We start from the raw sequence: 20783 nt of genomic DNA on the forward strand, positions 1-20783 counted from the left end.
GATTTATAATCTATGAAGTTAAAACAAATCATTATTATCTATGATGTAGTATTTACGCATATTTTAGTATGAAGAAGATGAACACACTCTAGTCAGATTGTGATTTTGATCTGATGTTTGATATTCCCATTTTTCCCCTTCAGGTTTAAAAGTTTAAAAGCTAAACTATGGATTTGACTTATAGTATCCTTTAATAGTGATCCAAAGAAACACATGGGTATCCCGAGGAGATATTTTGACTATTTCATCGTTTGTAATTATCTTTCCAGTAAGGACTAAGGGATAACACAGCGTAGTTGCAACATTTGTTATCGTTGCTAGAATCACAGTCAATTCCTCGTTGTCTGTGCTAGGATATAATCAGATTGTTGTCTGTTAAATGTGGTCTAGAATTATATTGAAGAAAAAATAACGGATTGAATCTTGCCCTTGACAGGACAGTTTAGATATTGCAGGGGCATGAGGAAGAGACCAGTAGACCTTGGTTATATGCGAGTCACAGGCGGTCATCTTGACAATCAGGAAAACAATTATTCAGTGTAAAGATTCAAAATTTAGACCCGTATACAGCAAGGAACACGAAACTCGTACTTTGCAGACGATAAAATGTTATAATTTATTAAAGGACTAAAATTGTAACCAATTCTCCTTGTTTCTTACGAGCTGCTCCCGATCGGAGATTTTGCGTCGATTAAACGGACTTGAAACAATAATTTCGCCTTGTTCTATGCAACAAGTACCTGGGAAGATGGCGTCTGTGACAGAAAGGGGGATTTCGAATCTTGTACTACGAATAATGCACCAAGAATACTAATCTGCCTGTACATCCTGTCCACATGATGATATATTACTCGCCTGAAAAACTGATCGAGTTGGTCTTGTTTTCGCGTTAGCTCTCAGCGCGTGACTACACTTTGCGCAATGAGATTATGAGCGATAAAATACAGTGAGTTACGAGTCCAATTAAGACAAAAATGCAGTCTGTAATTCGGTACGCAAGCCAGACTATTGCCGTCGTTAGTGGACGAAGGCATGTACTGGGAGCAGTTCAGTGCCTCTAATGGATGTTTATTACTTAAGGGCATGCGCTTCATAAACCATCATTATACCTACGCCGAAATTGTCTAATTTTGATCATTACTGCTGCCAAAAGCAAAAATAATCATTATTTATATTATTTAGAGTTTGAATTGTGACTGGAGGTCGAAACGACCATGTAGGCAAACTACAGCTGAGTAAGTAGGGCTATATTTCAAACCTGCGCCGGCGCCACAGAAGCTTCTCCGAAGACATGATCTAATTTGCAGATTTTTGGCAGAGAAGCAGAAAGAATGGAAGAGGTACAAACTCTACAGGTTGTACCGTGGATTTGTTATGGTAAAGATGGAAGCCATTCACAATTTCTTTGGAATGTGAAATAATTATTCAGATGTATCAGATCTTTGATAAATTTGTGACGCTGGAAATAAAAAATACTTGTCAAAAAGATCAAGATAACTACATTCGACATATCGGGCAATTAGTTTTCTATGTAATTATGCCTCGTCTTCTTTCATTATTGCTTTATTTGATATCCATCACTACATGCCGTTGCGTCTTTTATCTCACGTGAATTAAAATTACACCCCTGTTCTTTCAAATGATAAGCTTACAATCTCTATTGAAGGCGATGTGCCCTTTTCTTCTTCCAAAGCGTAATTCGCAGATTTTAAGTTATAAGGCAACAAAAACCATGAAATTACGTAAGCAAATTCCACAACTTTCCCCAGTGCCAGGCAATGTTTTTCTCAATTATACGGTTTTATGCTGTTTTCGCACACGATTGCATAACCAGAAATATATTCAACAACACACTTCGGTTAACTGTTACTGGTATTTTCAATAGCGTGTGTCAAAGTCCGGGCTTTGTTGTTGTATGGTTCCAAAAAAGCTTGTCTCAGCCACGGTCCCTCCACAAAATTTTGTGGAGGGACCGTGTCTCAGCCGTTCGCTGAAGTGAAAAAAATCAGCAATCAAAGTGCTTTGGTTGCTTAGTAGCTGCCACTACCCCGAGTGAGAACGGCCTTTAGGCACTTTTGCACATTTTAAAGAAAAAACTCCGAAATTGTATTCCCAAAGTGAAATTAGGTGCGACCTCCTTAGCCGAACAAATATGCTTGTTAGAGTCGTTGATTACTGGACTTCAAGTGAAGATTAATTAAATGTTAATGCAAAAAAGGAGTGTATTGATGTCTACCACTGAAATAAATTGCCACAACTTCTGTCAGCGCCATGGTCCTGCAAGAATTCATTACGCCATCCACCAACTCAAAAAGCAGATTTGAAACAGTAAGTTTCTGGATTAAAATAATTCGTGTCCTGGTTGTAACTGATCTCACTCATTCTATTCGCTTTTGTCCATAAAATAATTCTGACAGCTTCTTTGGAAATTGACTGACAGATTTACAAAATTTACAAGAACATGATTCCGTCATTTGGCAAAATATCTTGTTTCTTGCAGAGTGTGTTTTGTGATGTTCTGTGTTCCTGCCCAGGGTAAATTAATTCATGACTTCCTTGGGCGTCATACTGTTCGGACTTATTCGGAACGTCTACGATGCATACATCGATTTGACCTTCTTAGTTACAGGTTGTGACGAAGATAGAATGGACGATATTTTCAGAGACAACATGCTTGTCCAATGATAAAATCTAGCTGATCATCAATAACACTGTATCGTCTATTTGCTATGACTACACAGCATGCAATTGACATAATTTTTCACATCATTCTAGAGTATTGGAGACCGCATTATATGCTGTTAATATTTGCCCAAATGTAGTAAATGCAATTATTCAACTGCATGGCATAACGTGGGGAATTAAAAGGACGTGTCTGTTGTATCGAAAACGCACTGAAGAGAGTGCGTACACAGAGCTGACTAAAATACTTGAAATGTACGTGGGTGGTGGGTGGTTGTATCTGATTACGACTCATCGCTACTTTTGGACGGAAGAGTCTGGCAAATATCTCTCAAGTTGACTTCACTTCTGAATGTCAACAGATTGTTAATTAGCACAGTGTGGTGCTGCCGCTAGTACTACACTCGAACGGCACTACGCTCTAAACGACGCACTGATTGTCGTACGACACGAATACGCAGGCGCTGTTCCACCTTCTTAAGTTCTCATTCCGGATGACACTGTAAAGAGATCTCTTACATGTCCCTGACTGAAGTAACTGCGTAAGATGCCACGACTTAAAAGTGCTGTGGTTTCGTGGTTATTTTCGAGTGAAAAGTCACTGTGGTTTTCTTTTTCTTCAGCATTATTGGTCGCAAAAAAATGGTAAAATCCCTCACGTTTAGAAATATTGCACTTTCTTTCATATATCTTTCATTTATCTTTCATACACACACACACACACACACACACACACACACACACACACACATATATATATATATATATATATATATATATATAAGTATATATGTATACATGTATTTTATATATTATATATATATATATATATATATATATATATATATATATATATATATATATATAATAAAACATGATTATACTATGTTTTGAAAACAGGCCCAAGGAGCCAAGTAAGGAAAATGTCGCTTCTTCAGTGAAGTACATTTCCTGTTTGAAGCACTTGAGGTAATAGGCAAGATGAATGCATTTAGATAAGATAATATGCACTGGAATAAGATGAAATCAGTTTAGGCTAGTATAAATTTAACTTAAGAGCATCGGAAAAATGTCTCAAAGTGTGTTATCGGATCCTCCCCGTCTCAGCTCGATTACGTTTAGCCGTCTTTAAAGCACTTACAGAAATTTCCTAGCGGTCAAACACGCGAAGCAACACTCTGAATGAAAATATTTGGATTTGATTCTTCCAGAAAATGTTATTTGATCAGCGGTGAATTTCGCCTCAATCTAGAATCAATTGAGTCAGTGAGGGCGGATTCCTTATTGGCGGTGGTGTCATAATCAAAGGCATTTTCCACAATACTTTTAATCCGCAAAACAAACACAAATTGTTGACAATTTATTCATAGCAACTTTCGTGTTATCGGGGCCCTTACTGGCTCCATTGAGTAAACGAACTGTGTGGGCAGGACAAAACAGCTATGATACATCTCCTAGGTATGCAAATGAGCAGATAATTTATAATTAGATTAGAGTTGTACATTCCTTAGGATGCTTTAACTACTTTAACAACAAATGTAATTTCAATAATTTGTTTAATTAATTTAACGCCTGTTCTGGACAGTTCTTAATAAATGTATGGTGAATGAGTCTACTTACTTTCCCATGACTAGAAGAGAAAGACGATTACAGGGCGATTTTCCTTCAACGGCGTAATTTTCGCCGATTGTCAGGGAAACAGCTCTCCCAATTTTGCAGAGCTCCTTGAAGGAGTGTCGCGGCACTTTGAGGGGTAAAAAGACATTCTTGTAGACATCCTTCTGTTCTTGCGTCAGCTTGACAGGTCGGATGCGGTAGAATAGGTAAATAGCATTGGCGGAATTGAGGAGAGTGTATCCTAGGTTCCAGGCGAAGACGTCTGGGCCACATATATAAAACCATCCCCAGAACGTTAGTAAAATGAAAGCAATGGTGAGGCAGACGTGTAAAAATAGCATAGCACTAAGACCATGGGCCGGGGCAAGAAAGGCGGTGAGTAGTAGAAAATTGGCAGCTTGAAAAATCACGTGTTGCATAGTCTCCCATTCGGGACAGATCCCACCGCTGCCGCCATTGTCACCACCACTGGGCGGCACCGGCACCGAGGGTGTTGATGAATCATTGTCTAACATTGTGTAGCTGGGAATATTTGCCTCGCTCATCTCGGGTTCCTGGCGTCGTTTGTCTTATTGCAGAATTCCTCAGAAGTTGCAGCACTGGCCATCATGACCAACGGACAGGCCTGTAAGAAATGAGAAAAGAAAGCAGAGAAAGAGATTAATGTTAACAGTCCAACTTGATTATGGTAAAATACATTACCCAGCTTTAAAGGCATGAGGTTGTATAAGCTCCAATGGGTTTGATAATTTGTAAGTTTTGCCTTATTTTCATTAACTATGGAAACGTTCTGACTACTCAAGTTATTAATTAAAAATACATCGATTCGTTTCTGGAGTCGCACCCTTGAAGAAATACATTTCACGGACGCCCCTGTCAGTTTTTGAATGACTGCAGCGTATGTTGTCTCAATTCAAGTAGTTCTCCTTAACTCCAGATAAAAACCTTATCTAATCCCCCTGTTAGGAACTCTTCTAGTGCGATGAGGGCTTGCTGCATCTCTGACGCTCAAGCTCCATAAAACTAAGCAACTAGAGCAATTTTGTATCATCACCTGATAAACACTGTGTGCTTACTGAAAATGAGTGAAAATGGCGGGGATTCGAAACTCAGCACGGCCGGGTGGTCATTGAGCTTGTCGTTAACATCGAAATCATCCGGAAGATAATGTCTGAAGGTACTAAAGCATTACTTGCGTCTCCGATACACGATTTCCAGAATCTATGCTGATTATAGGAATGTAAAGGAAACTATTATTGCCGATTATGGAATAGGCCTGGCTGCCAGTGGTCGTTTACCACATTCATTACCTTTGACTTGGAGGGATACATTCACTATAAATGTAAAGTCTTTTGGATGATATTTTTGTTTCAAGTCACTGCCCATTTTGATAGTATTCAGATATATGAGTACTAAACTGTCGATGTCTACTCCAGTTTTATGGACAAGCATCAAAATTTAATGTTACTATTTTTGTGGCATCAGCTAGGTTGATATTGGCAGTTTGAATATTTACGGTAAACACACTTTGAAACGAAAATTTGGGCCTTTGTTGAGACTTTGCTTTTAGAAAACTTTTTTTTTATCTATTGAGGGCATATCTCTTCGAAAACAAACCGGCGAATTTCGAAATTCAATATGGCCGCCGTTCTCTGTCGTTCTGCAGGGAAAACTTGATTTTCTATGTTAACAAAAACAGCTGGTGAAAATTTGATATTTTAGACATTTCAAAATAAGATCATGAAAGATGTGGAGAAGAGAAACTGGTGAAAAGTTGATATTTTGAGTAGGTTGAAAAACGGATCCGTACATGGTGTCGAATATATGTAAGATTAGGAAGGTCTGAAACTGTTTTCCCAAGTGCATTCTCTCTTTAACCTTTTACATTTAACCCTTTCACCACCATGGTTTGTCCCAAATCCATTGTTTTCTATGGTAGAGTTGGACCTGCATACAGGGAACTGGGGGTGAAAGGGTTAAAGCAGGGAAAAGGGCATATTTCAATCGGCAGGATAGCAGCAACAAGCATATAATTCTGATATGAAGCGCGGTGATCAAACTAATCTGAAAAGATGGGGGCGTATTCACTTTCCCGCGCTGAGCACAGAAAATTCAAAATACACGACTCTTGGAAATCAAAGATTTATAATTGATGATAAATCTGTTTTATCACGAAGACCTGAAAGAAAATGTACATTAAATTATTTATAGCAACAACGATCCAGCGCCAAATCAGCTTATCACGATTTAAACCTCATAAAATATTTAAAGAACCTTTGCTCATTAAAATAAACGATTTCACATTACTTTACGGCTGTGTTCACAAGTTCCTAAATTCTCAGAGTATATATATATATATATATATATATATATATATATATATATATATATATATATATATATATATATTAGTTGCCATGGAGTATGTATATATATGTATGTATGTATGTATGTATGTATGTATGTATGTATGTATGTATGTATGTAAGGTTATATGTGTGTATGGATGGACGGACGGATGGTTGGATGGATGGACGGACGGACGGATGGATGATAGGAAGGAAAGAAGGAGAGCTGAATGGATGGACTGATTTATGTGGGTGGGTAGGTATGGTCGTTTCATCATCGCCTTCTTCAATCATATTTTGTCTAAAGTACTGGCTGTAAGTTTCATTGATGAAAATGCTCTTTTTAACTGCTACTGTAAATCAGTCAACTGTTAGTGTCTGTGACGTCATTAGCAGATAAAATCTTAGCTACGGAGACGACTGTATGTACACAGGTTCTACAATTTACTGAGAACAACCTGCCCATTTGGTTGCTATGATACTTGGCTAGACTTTTATTGGCTTTGAAGAAATTATGCTGTTTTTGCCTGTGCTTACCGGATTTTCATGCTTCGTTACTCAAACACCAGCGAGGCAAATCGAACAAACTTGATTGTAATGAAAACAAATTTTGATGTGCCGCAAGAACATTTTACACGTTAAGATGTTGTCATCACTTCAATGGTTTAGGCGCTTTAAATAAAATTCTTTGTTTGCCGTCCGCGTGCTGGTTGGTTTTCAGAGAAAATTATGAAAACAAATACAATGTTAACACTATTACAAAGATTAATATTATTTTTCCAAAGGAAACCAAATAAAAATTGTGCTTATCTTAATACACTTGTGTTTTTTTTCTGTGTTTGTTTTTATCCCTGGCTGGCAGGTAGGCTTTTTCAAAAATCAAAGGACGGCAAACAAATAATTTTCTTTAAATGGCCTTGCAACAAAAACATGACTACATCCGTTTCATGTTTTCGCGCGTTGCAATAGGGTGGAATCACCGTTTTTTGACTTCATCAATGTGCTTGCACGTGTACCAAATGGTTTAGTTTGAGCCACACTGCTTCTTAATGTTAATTTCAAAATATATAACTCTTATAAGGCCTGCTTTTCTAATGTTTCAGAGAAGTGCACATAGGCTTCACACTCAGCAGTGGGAAGCCCAAACTAGAGTCACTGATGACGACCGTTACGAAAGCATAATCGTAGGACTTGGCAAACTGCCAGAGCCTGGCTCCTCGGCAACCCGCGAGACTTCGTCATAGCGGATGTGCATGGACACCGTCGTGCGCATGGATAAATGATGAAGTACGGTATCCTCTAGGGTGGCAAACCGACAGAGGAGATCGTATCTGAGTTTTATCAATGTATTTGTTGTACAACGGTGGCTTTGAGGACATATCGGGGGTCGTTTTGAAGGGGCTTGTCAGCTTCAACATGCATCTACCCGATAGCGGCGCCGCATTTGAAGACATTCTTATCTCCTTGCTCCGATAAACTCGACATTGTAATTGTATGTCTTGTCAGAGTGTATGAATTCCACCAGGTCAAGATTAATGATCAATTTGACTCACATGTTGAGATCGGTCCGACCAAACTATGTATGTAGTGTATCTTATTAAGTTGACAAATGTATTGTTTGGAAGACTATTTCCTTAGCTCCTATTATAATTGTCGTGGGTAAAACCCCAGAAGCTATATCTCTCTGTAATTCATACTCATCAAAGTGTCGTGTAGTTTTCTCAGATATCATTTGAATTTTATCGTTCCATCGAACAGCAACATTCACTTTCGTAGCATAGGAAAGAGAATTTCCCGCCGTTTTCAAAAACTAGTTGTATTGTGAACAACCGAAAGAGTACACTCAAGTCAATGAGTTCAAAGGGACGATAACAAGTTGTTTCCATGATAAACCCAATTTGGACATATACCACGCCAACCATATTGTTGCATGTTTGCACGATTGCTGAGAGGCTGTCGTATTTGAGTGAGGTACCTGTTTGTTCATCTTCTTCAAACTCGCGGATGAAACTCCAGCCTAGCCCGTGGTTGATATACTTCTTCCCTAACTGCTCTCTAACCGCAGATTTATCTTTAAATATCGCCTCAAACCCCCCTTGGTCTATGAATAATTACCCACGATACACCAGTTTTAATCTGCAGCATATTGTAAACTCTTCGATGACTACATGCAGACGAAATAATTTTAGTTTAAAACTAAAACCATTAAAATAATGCAAAAATGTTATAACTGAATGTAAATGGTACCTGTGACAACATAGTTGTCATGAGTAAACAAAACATGCGTATAGGGTATACATCATCTGTAACATTCTGAAAACAATAATTAGTTTTGTAAGTTTAAAAATTGCACAAGTCGTATTCTGACGAGTTTGCTTGATTTCGGGGCTTGTGTTCGTAGATTCACTGTTTGGTTTATTTCCAATCAATGTTATTAAATAATTTTAATCTGATGCATGTAGTCGCCATGTTGACTGTTACTTCACCTTTTCTTCAGCCTAATAGTAATACAGAATGCAACGAAGCGCATGGGAAAACTAGGCCATATTTGAAAATCACTAAAAGACAGCAACGAAGAAAATCATTTCGCAATCACAAGCGACTGGAGAAACATGAGATTAAGTAAAAGCCTGAGTAGGCTGTGTTGCCTGTCAAACAAGATTTTCGAAATCCGATAACACCTAGCTCTCCCGAGGCATTATGCAGTTTCCGTGTTTTCATACATCATCGGCAATGACACCGCGTATCTTCTTCAATGTTCGTGTTTTGTCTCCATACAGAAAGTATATATCGCAATGGATGTTGTGGAAACTCCAAGAGAAATGCACGCCATTCATTTGGCAAATCAGTCGCTGAAAATGTCGACAAACAGTCCAGCCCCGGGGAGAAACGATACAGAAAGTTGTGATAGAGTCTTCGCTAGCGAGCTGATTTCAAGAAAAAGCATAGATGATGAATAAAAACCACAGAAGCCGTATGAATCATGACATTTTTGAAAAATTGAAAAAAGAAGAGCTGAGCCCTTATCTGTTAGTCAAAGCACTTTGACCTACATACATTTTGCAATATTGTGTAATGCGACGTGGTTAAAGCTATAAACATAAGTGTGTAAAACCACTTCTTTTGAGACGACCATAACTCACTCATCTTGTACACATAGCACAATGAATTCTGAAAGAACCTGAATAATTTCCAATAATTGTTCATTAAATAACTAATTGTATATAACTTGTTTAAAATCAGCCAAAATTAAAAATGAGTTGTTTTTCCAAGAAAGAGAGTGACTTGATTGTTCTTTGAACATTCTGTGAAAGCGTCATCAAAAACAAACATATCACTACGGTAACCTTGATTGTTTAAAACTCACATATTCATTGCACACATCAATGATTAGCCTTGACTTAAGAATTTCTAGGCGATTTCGATTCAGCACGGATGTGCCACACGACCCCTGTCTAATAACGTATTTTCCAATATTAGTGACATTCGATATTAGAATTCACAATTTATCATTCACGCTGCCATCTTTCTAATACTTAATTCTCACGTTGGCATAATCTGTAATTTTATATTACGGGATTGAAGTGTACAGATGCCGTCAAATTGCATAATTATTACCAGAAAATTCTTCTTGGCGCGCGAACGCTTTCCAGTGACCAAACAATTGTGTCTGATGGTGCAGAAAAACGTCATGAAATGACACGATGACGGAAAATGTCAAACAAGGTTGAGTAACCTTTACAGATGCGGCTGACCGCGATTTTTGATAGACAATCATTCTGGCTATAAACTTTAATCGGAAATTATGACCGCCAATCAGTGTGACCCTGGCTATTTTAAGGACCCACTTTACATCTTACCGATTACAATGTAAAATGCGGCAATTTTGTTCGCTGCGAGGTAAGATTGTGCTGGGAAATATTGTGCCGCCTGTCGGTTCTCATTTTCCCGCGCAAATTTCTGCATTTCACAGCCTAGACGAATCCTTTCATAGATTATTTCAGCAATATCTTTAACGTGCAGCTGACATCCTTGAAAAGTTCAGCCTCATGAATATTATTTTCTGCGCGAGTAATTTTATTCTGTCATATAAATGCACATATATTTATTCGTCATTATTATTTCCCGCGACATGGATTTCTTGATTCGCTACACCCTATGCTAGTTTCAATGACTCAATATGCATTTCTTCAGTCACTGACTGTGAGAAAAAAGAATTATAAACCAGCTAATCACACTCATTTTATGACCGCGCCACGTACTAATTCCTCTTTCATTTTGTCTTGGCGTACCGTGAGTATGAAATAAGTAAGTCCACAATGGAAATTTTTATATATTTTCACTTCGCAAAATGTGAATGCGTGTGTAATTTGGATATCGCAAGCAAAATTTTGCCCCAAGCGTTTTCGTTTGGTTGAATTGGGTGAGTGCGACATCAAGATATATTGACAGAAATAATTATGATAGTATGCGACTCGAAAATGAAAGACTTAAACTTTCCCTAAAACTTTCCTCATGGAATCTTTCAACTATCCTCTTTCAAAACTACGAATAAATATTGGGATCACCGTGCAAATTTTCGTACTAGAGAAACAAATTACCCAAGATTTACCGATATCTGAAATTCAAAATGATAGCCAACCCGTTCATGCGTTAACTCTATGAAGAAAACTTTTATTTTCGATTTTTGAAAAATTATGCCGGTCAAAAGTTTTCTTATACCAAGAGCTTTAAAATGAACCCCCACAACTTGTAGATCAGAAAAGAATTGTAAAAGTTTTAGAGTCCGAATATCTGTCCCCGAGGCGCATTCTACCTTTAAACCCACTTCTAAAAATATTCCTTACCTCCTGTCGGTCAGCGATCGTTCGTGTCTTTCAATAATTTCTGCTCATCAAACTAATGCTTGCCGGATTTAAGCAAAGCTGTCGCCGGCAGAGAGACAAATAAGGCATCGTGACATGCCGATTAAATCCCTAAATATAGAATTTTCACGCGTATCTTAGCACGAATTTCAATTTTTCGCCCTGGTCAGAACTAGTGCATGCTTGTAACACGCCTCAGGCTGCGTATAATATTGCACTGCAATGCTTAGTCAAGCTTGGCGTTATTTTCAATGTTCCAAAATATTTGAATCAATACCATCTGATCTCTAATAATTATTTCTATTGTATTGGCCTTTAATTACAACCCCTAATGCATGAATAGTTTTATAATATTCCTGCACGTCTTTAACGAGTATCAATGCGGAGCTACTTTGTGCATAGCTACTTTTTGGTGATGAAATGGGGATCAGGCGAGTTTTACATACAAGCATAGAACTCCACACCACCTGGCACCCGCATGTGACGGACAATGTTAAACTTGACAACTGTGAATACGATACACCAATTAAGTACACATGGCCCCTTCCAGTGGATTTGACTTATGAAAGGTTAACTTGGCCATACATAACAATAGCGTTGTGCCAGAATTAGACGTTGAAAGGTTAACCTTAGTGCGAAAACGAAGCAAACAGGTAATTTATTATGCATTCAAAAATACACTCCCGGCGCGTAGATTCATTAATAGGCTGACCTCACGCGCGATATGGTGTTGAGACAGCCTCTGACGTCAGCTTGGTACACTTTTTTGTTGCAGACGACAAGATGTATCTAGAGCCGTATTGAACGGGCGCGTAATGCTGTTGTCACTGTGACCAGAGAGCTGTGGACAGGACGGGCGCCATTTTGAAGCAAAATTGCGCCATGGGAACAGTACTTCTCGGACTCAACAAATCTATTCTTCTTCTCTCACTACATTTTATTTAGACTTGTTTGCTGCCTTCAAGGAAAGTTAACTTACCATCATAATTTATTCAAAATCGAAAGTTGATTCATTTTTATGTGTAGAGTTCATGATAATGGTTATGGGGGTTTTGGATTTCGAGTATTGGTGACTTAGAGGTGATTTGCTTCTCTCATACATAATTCAGCACTGGGACGGGACTCTCTCTCTCTCTCTCTCTCTCTCTCTCTCTCTATATATATATATATATATAACTTCATTTTCTAGGTGCGTACTAACCTTAACTCTGCATGATTGTGTACATTAACACTTGTAAAGCAATGTTGCGTACCAATATTGAATATTTTATGGCATCCATTTAGTTATTCTAGTCAAAAAGTGAAAGTGACGATCTGATAATGAATAAAAATTAATGTAGCTGCTGTTTTGTCGGAAAACGTACCTTAAAAGTAATTTTGTTGTCAAGTGTGCATGCGTATGTTTGTATTTTAATAATACTATAAAGAATCAGTTTTGTCAACAAAATATATAACAATTCGAATTTGGCGCATGTGTCCATAAACGTTGAATTTTCTCATCTTTCCGATTAAGAGCAGGCCACCGTTACGAAAACAAGTAGCTGTGCAGTCTGCTTGGTAAAGCTCTACATATATGTCACGACGCCGCCATACAACTGATTTTGTGCACAGTGCTCGAAAATCAAGTATTGCGCATGCGTACCTGACGATTAAGCACTTCAACGAGAAACAAGATGGCGTCGTTCATTTTCAATTATTTGTATGCGTGTCAACGGACTGGTAAAATATATCAAAATTTTAATCCCCTATTGAAAGGTTCACTTTTGTTTCGGGCGTGCGTAAATTAATATACACGGCAGAGGCTAGATTGTAAGCGGAGTGTAAACTACAGGTGGGATTGTCGATCCATTTTCAGTGGAAAACATTACAGATTAAGCTAGTGCGGAAGCACGTGTACCAATGACTGATAGTGTGTACGCTGGAGGAGACCTTGCTTCTATGTTTAAAATTGCTTGGAGAGAGTTTGTACAATTCAGCCTTCCTTCAAATAATCCTAGTTTATCAAATCTGGAGAAATACGTCACGAAGTATGCACAGGCCAGAGATAAAGATTTCGTGAAAAAAGAATGTGTAAGACGATAACATATGTATACTACAAGGATTACAATCATACTCTAAGCAATGAAGACTCGAAAAATAATACAGTGAAGGATGCATATAATGTCACACTATAATGTCTAAACAATTGGCATTTCAGTTATGTTTTGTCAGATGGCGTTGCTATATCACACGACATTTTGGGCACTTCTGGGTTGTTTGCCAGATGTCCCATCTATACATGTAACATGATATACCGTCTATCCTAAGCGATATTTTTGCCAAGTCTAATCAGTTCGTCGGATTGACTGATGCTCTCTTAAACTTAAACCGCTTGTTCAAGCGAAGGCAGAAGTTGTGTAATAGCTATTTATAATGTCAAACAATTAAGAACAGTTCCAATTATCTGAGGCCTAACTAAGAAACCTCTCTTAACACGATTGGAACTACTCTGGGAAAATGGATGGTGAAGTAATGTCGGTTTAATCTTCAAATGCTCATCTGCTTTTCTTTTTCCGCTCCCATATATGCATATGTATATATGCAAATGGGAGATATTCGTATAAGGTGGCAAAATGGCGTCTGTGTGTATGTATGTATGTCTGTTAGTCCGTCCACATCAAAAACTCCTAAACCGTAGCACCTACTGTCTTAGTATTTGGTGTACAGGTGCACCTAGGGGTGGAGATGTGAATTTGTTCAAATGAACTTGTCAGTGCCAAAAATATGCAAATGAGGGAGAAAAAAGGAAATATCCTGCAAATGGCTAATACTCAGTAAGCATTGGTCAGATTTGGTTGAAACTTGGTATGCAGATTTCTTTAGGTATTCTAAATTATGTGTGCAAAAATTGGGATGAAATTTGCATGTTTGCATTTTTAGGGTATTTTTTCCGTTTTTAGTCAAAAAATCTTGTTCTCTGAAAATCGCTCGTCTGATTGCTATGAAACTTGACGTTCATGTTCCTCAGAATGACCTCAGTCATGCTTGTACAAATTGTATTGATATTGTCATATTTTTAATTTTGGGGCAATTTTCCCAATTTTTGATAAAAAAATTTTAATCCAAAAACTGCTGATTTGATAGCTTTTTGATAGTATTTGGTATGCAGGTATCTAAGATTAATCGCAATATAATGTATTGAAAGTATGTTGAAACTGACAATTTTTTTGGGGGGGGGGGCAATTTTTGCCGTTTTTGGTCAAAAATTTTTTCTCCTAAAACTTCTGATCTGGTAGCTTTGATAATTGGTGTACAGGTTCCTAGGGTTTATGTTAATTAGATATATTTAAAATTAGGATGGAATCTGCAATTTTGTATTTTGGGGGGCAATTTTTCTCATTTTTGGTCAAAAAATTTGTTTCTCAAAATTTACCAGTCTGATTGCTTTGATATTTAGTAAACTGGTCCTTAGGGTTTTTGTTAATAAGATATATTGAAATTAAGTTGAAATCCGGAATTTGAATTTTTGGGGCAACTTGCGAAACTTTCAGTTTTCCTGGGATATCTTTCATTTTGTATTTTTAAGATTTTTTTTGGTAATTTTATACCTACAGGAGCTAAGAGTATATAATGTGGTGATTTAGTAAGCATTTGATATGGTAAACTGTATTTGGTGTTGAAATGCGGTAAAAAAATCCTGGCAGATTTTGAAAAAAATCCAAACAAATGCCAATAAAAAATTCAGCCAGAGAAGGTTTGACAAAAAGAAAAGGTGGGAGAGTGGGAAAAAAGAATGTACAATGGATCGGATAAAAAAGATAATGTACCTCATCGATCTTCCAGACACCATCCCTTATCAAATGGTCCACCCCGATGTATTTTTGTGCACAATTAACCATGCAGTGTATTTTAGTTTAAATTGTCAAGTTAGGTAAGGATTTGAAAGGAATAGTCAAGTTCACCACAGTTTAACTTTATCTCTTGTGTCATCATCCTTGTATAATTGGTTAAGTTTGTAAGTTGTTCCAGATGTGGATGTACCAGCTGTTCGGGAAGAAAACAATGTTTACTTTTTCCTGTAGGGTTTCTGAGTTGATGATTGTATGTTGAAATTTCTCCATGTATCTGGTGTATGGGCAAAGTGTAAACATTGGTTGCATGTTATGTATTTCAGTCTTTGTCAAATGTTGTAAATGAAAAATCAAGAACAGTTTACTGTGTGCTTGTAAAAGATAACATATTTGTCAATACATAAACTGCCTTGCAGATGGATTGTCTTAAATATTATCACAGAAGTAGAAAAGGAAAAGAAACTAATCAAATTGCTGTAACATATTCAATTACAATAAGGCATTGCGGCACTTAAAAATTGATGAATTCCTTCAAACACCAGCATCCTGTGACTGCTCTACATCTCCCTTCAAATATACTCCAGTTGGCCATGTCATCACTGGTGATCTGAACTTAGTTGAACATCACCACCTTCGTAAGATATTATCTTGTGGACCCAAGTTCAGAGAACCTCGCAGGATCAACTGGAACCATAATTTTAAGATCATTATGGACTCAGTTGAAGATTATGCCAGGAAATGGGCTAAAAGGGAGGATGTAGAGTTGGACACACTGTCAGAATGGGTCAAATCTGTGAGGAAAATAGTGCGTGGCCGTATTGGTCGACTAAGATCACATGTTTGCAGAAGACCCTATTCTGTATTTAAAGATCCTGATGCTGTTAAGTGTTTGAATGATATCCATGACAAATATGTTGTCGTCCCTGCTGATAAAGCTGCCAATAACATTGTATTTGTCTGTAAGAAGTATTATTTTGAATGTCTTATAGACGAACTTGGTGTAACTAAGACCTCCACCAACTCCACTTACAGACAATCAATGTTCAACAAATCTGAAATTTTGGCAAACCATAAGTCATTCATGGATAATTTTAATATTACAACAAAGGATGACCATAATAAGTTGCCTAGCTTATACTGGATACCAAAGCTCCACAAAACACCTTACAAAGCTGGGTTTATCGCAGGATCTTCAAAATGTTCAACAACAGAGTTATCGAAGATACTGACTTCTGTTCTTTGTACTGTTAAACGGGGACTTCAATCATACTGTGATGTTGTCTTTTCTCGGAGTGGTATAACTCAAATGTGGATATTAAAAAATTCGAAGGAACTCTTGGAAAATTTGAAATCAAGATCTGTTTCAAAAATAACATCTATTAAAACTTTCGATTTTTCCACATTGTATACCACAATACCACATGATAAATTGAAAGAACGCTTGAAAAACATCATCAACCAAGCATTTTTCTACAAAAACGGTTCACGCCGTTACAAATATGTGGTATTAGGGTATAATTCTACATATTTTGTTAAAAATACAACTAACGCTAAAGTGTTTTATACCGAGAAAGACATTATCAGTATGCTTGATTTCCTCATTGACAACATATTTGTTGAATTTGGAGAACACATTTTCCAACAGTGTATAGGAATTCCCATGGGCACTAACTACGCTCCCTTACTTGCCGACTTATTTCTGTTCTCATACGAGGCAGAATTTATCCAGAACCTTATCAAGCAGAAAAAGGTCTCTGTAGCTCGTACTTTCAACCTAACATTTAGATACATAGACGATGTTATTTCATTGAATAACTCTGAATTCAGTAAATATCTCGCTATGATTTATCCTCCAGAATTGGAGATTAAAGAAACTACAGAAACGGCCTCTTCTGCTTCATATCTGGACATTTTACTTGAATTTGACTCCAATGGTCACCTTTCTACTAGGCTATATGACAAGAGAGATGATTTCAACTTTAGTATAATTAATTTTCCACACCTCATCAGTAATATTCCACTCTCACCTGCTTATGGGGTATACATTTCCCAGCTTATACGATATGCAAGAGCATGCAGTTCATATGGTGATTTTGTAGAGAGACATGGCCATCTCTCTTTCAAACTGTTAAATCAAGGTTACACCAGAGCAAGACTTGTCTCTACATTCAAACGCTTTTTTGGCAGGTATCGCAAGCTGGTAGATAAAAACAATATCTCTCTTCGACAAATGATCACTGATGGCATCGGTGACATTGGGCCTTAGTTAGTGACCACTACCTATCTGACTTACAGATTGATATATGGCGGGTGCCACATGTGGGGCAGGATGCGCTTACTATTTTCGAAACACCTGACATCACTTCTTGGTCTTTTGGCCAGAGGTCCATATATCTTTCTTTCATGAATTTGACTTTGTTTGTACCGTCTATTTACTGTCTGTTCTGTGCTGTTTTGTGTCTATGTTTACAACTATTGTCTTACAAAGTTTGACCTAGTGTTATTGGATTATGGATTGGTATGATTGCGATTATTTTACTACGACCAGGTCGATGCTCCTGCTGGTGGACATATTGTCCCCGAGGGCATCATCCACCTGGTACTTGTACATGATAATGAAGGACTGTATAAGAGATATATTCATACCGGCTGGGACGTCGCCCGGGTTAACAAGGTCCCGACCAGCTACACGGGGCACAGTAGCTCAAAATCCGTGTGTCCCTCGGATTATCCTTCGGGATGTTACTAAGACATCATACGTGCAATCAGAGGGCAATTTTTATCACAGAAATGGAGAAAGCTACCAGACAATTAAACCATGCAAATTGCTACTGACGGACTGTTTAAAGTCATCTCCAGCTTGTGATTATACAGGTTATATCACAAAGTGTGGTATTAAAAACTGCAAAACCTGTAGTATGCTCATCACTACAGAACAGTTCAGTAGTAGTTTGACAGGTAAGACCTATTCTACCAAATGTCTGGAACCTCTGAATTGCACAACAAAAAACGTAATCTATGGAATTGAGTGTTCATTGTGCGGGCTCATTTATGTTGGTGAAACAGGAAACAGCTTACGATCTAGAATGAACGGACATCACAGTGTAGTGAATCGATCTTTGGATGTGCAACTTTATAAGCATTTTAACCAGGACGATCACTCCACTTTGTCTATGCGTGTCCGTATTCTTGAAAAAACATACCATCCAACCAACAGCCCCACACTTAGTTCACCATTCCGTAGACAGAGAGAATACCACTGGATTAGACAGTTAGGTACCGCAATGCCTTATGGTTGTAATGACAACATCAAAGATATAGGCAATCTCTCAAGTCCTGGTTGTTCAGAAGTGAATGTGATGGGCCTATTTGAGTCTTCTGTCCGTAGAAGGACGTAGTCATGGACATAGGCGTTACCATCGGCCTAAATTGGATACATCAGCTACATCCAATTGCCATGACAAATTTCATGAACTGCTTCTTTTATTGCAGAAGCCTTTAGGTCTCCATCACATTCGTACTTCATTATTTGCTCTTTCCATCAAGGACTTGAGAAGGTGCATGTCTATGCATTGGGATTGTCTTTGACAGATCCGAACAAACAACCGTACAGACTGGTTAGTATTATTGCTGACATTGCACTATACAGACTATACAAGCCTGTTCGTGCTGAACCTATGACTGATGATCATCGTCATTTCATACATCTTCCATTTACTAACAAAGGAATTGATGCCATTAATATCAGCAATATACTACACAACAAAAAGGTTACATCAACTATACCTGTATACTTTAAGAACCAGTCTGTACCTATTCTGTCATATCAATACACCAAGACAATCTCCAATAAAATATTCAATTACAATAAGGCATTGCGGCACTTAAAAATTGATGAATTCCTTCAAACACCAGCATCCTGTGACTGCTCTACATCTCCCTTCAAATATACTCCAGTTGGCCATGTCATCACTGGTGATCTGAACTTGGTTGAACATCACCACCTTCGTAAGATATTATCTTGTGGACCCAAGTTCAGAGAACCTCGCAGGATCAACTGGAACCATAATTTTAAGATCATTATGGACTCAGTTGAAGATTATGCCAGGAAATGGGCTAAAAGGGAGGATGTAGAGTTGGACACACTGTCAGAATGGGTCAAATCTGTGAGGAAAATAGTGCGTGGCCGTATTGGTCGACTAAGATCACATGTTTGCAGAAGACCCTATTCTGTATTTAAAGATCCTGATGCTGTTAAGTGTTTGAATGATATCCATGACAAATATGTTGTCGTCCCTGCTGATAAAGCTGCCAATAACATTGTATTTGTCTGTAAGAAGTATTATTTTGAATGTCTTATAGACGAACTTGGTGTAACTAAGACCTCAACCAACTCCACTTACAGACAATCAATGTTCAACAAATCTGAAATTTTGGCAAACCATAAGTCATTCATGGATAATTTAATATTACAACAAAGGATGACCATAATAAGTTGCCTAGCTTCATACTGGATACCAAAGCTCCACAAAACACCTTACAAAGCTAGGTTTATCGCAGGATCTTCAAAATGTTCAACAACAGAGTTATCGAAGATACTGACTTCTGTTCTTTGTACTGTTAAACAGGGACTTCAATCATACTGTGATGTTGTCTTTTCTCGGAGTGGTATAAATCAAATGTGGATATTAAAAAATTCGAAGGAACTCTTGGAAAATTTGAAATCAAGATCTGTTTCAAAAATAACATCTATTAAAACTTTCGATTTTTCCACATTGTATACCACAATACCACATGATAAATTGAAAGAACGCTTGAAAAACATCATCAACCAAGCATTTTTCTACAAAAACGGTTCACGCCGTTACAAATATGTGGTATTAGGGTATAATTCTACATATTTTGTTAAAAATACAACTAACGCTAAAGTGTTTTATACCGAGAAAGACATTATCAGTATGCTTGATTTCCTCATTGACAACATATTTGTTGAATTTGGAGGACACATTTTCCAACAGTGTATAGGAATTCCCATGGGCACTAACTACGCTCCCTTACTTGCCGACTTATTTCTGCTCTCATACGAGTCAGAATTTATCCAGAACCTTATCAAGCAGAAAAAGGTCTCTGTAGCTCGTACTTTCAATCTAACATTTAGATACATAGACGATGTTATTTCATTGAATAACTCTGAATTCAGTAAATATCTCGCTATGATTTATCCTCCAGAATTGGAGATTAAAGAAACTACAGAAACGGCCTCTTCTGCTTCATATCTGGACATTTTATTTGAATTTGACTCCAATGGTCACCTTTCTACTAGGCTATATGACAAGAGAGATGATTTCAACTTTAGTATAATTAATTTTCCACACCTCATCAGTAATATTCCACTCTCACCTGCTTATGGGGTATACATTTCCCAGCTTATACGATATGCA

At 37.6% G+C, this 20783-nt stretch overlaps 1 protein-coding gene across 2 annotated transcripts in view; it reads right to left on the reverse strand.

Moving 5' to 3' along the window:
* The window catches only part of LOC139142117 (popeye domain-containing protein 2-like), a 54292-nt gene that overhangs the window by 13705 nt on the left and 19804 nt on the right, over positions 1–20783 (reverse strand). For both annotated transcript variants that reach the window (XM_070711944.1, XM_070711945.1), the window contains exon 2: positions 4303–4924. In XM_070711944.1, coding sequence (XP_070568045.1) covers positions 4303–4844 — 542 coding nt within the window. In that variant the 5' untranslated portion in view covers positions 4845–4924. The remainder of the gene's footprint in view (positions 1–4302; positions 4925–20783) is intronic.

The sequence above is a fragment of the Ptychodera flava genome, chromosome 10 (assembly GCF_041260155.1).
Source record: "Ptychodera flava strain L36383 chromosome 10, AS_Pfla_20210202, whole genome shotgun sequence".
NCBI classification, from domain to species: Eukaryota; Metazoa; Hemichordata; class Enteropneusta; family Ptychoderidae; genus Ptychodera; species Ptychodera flava.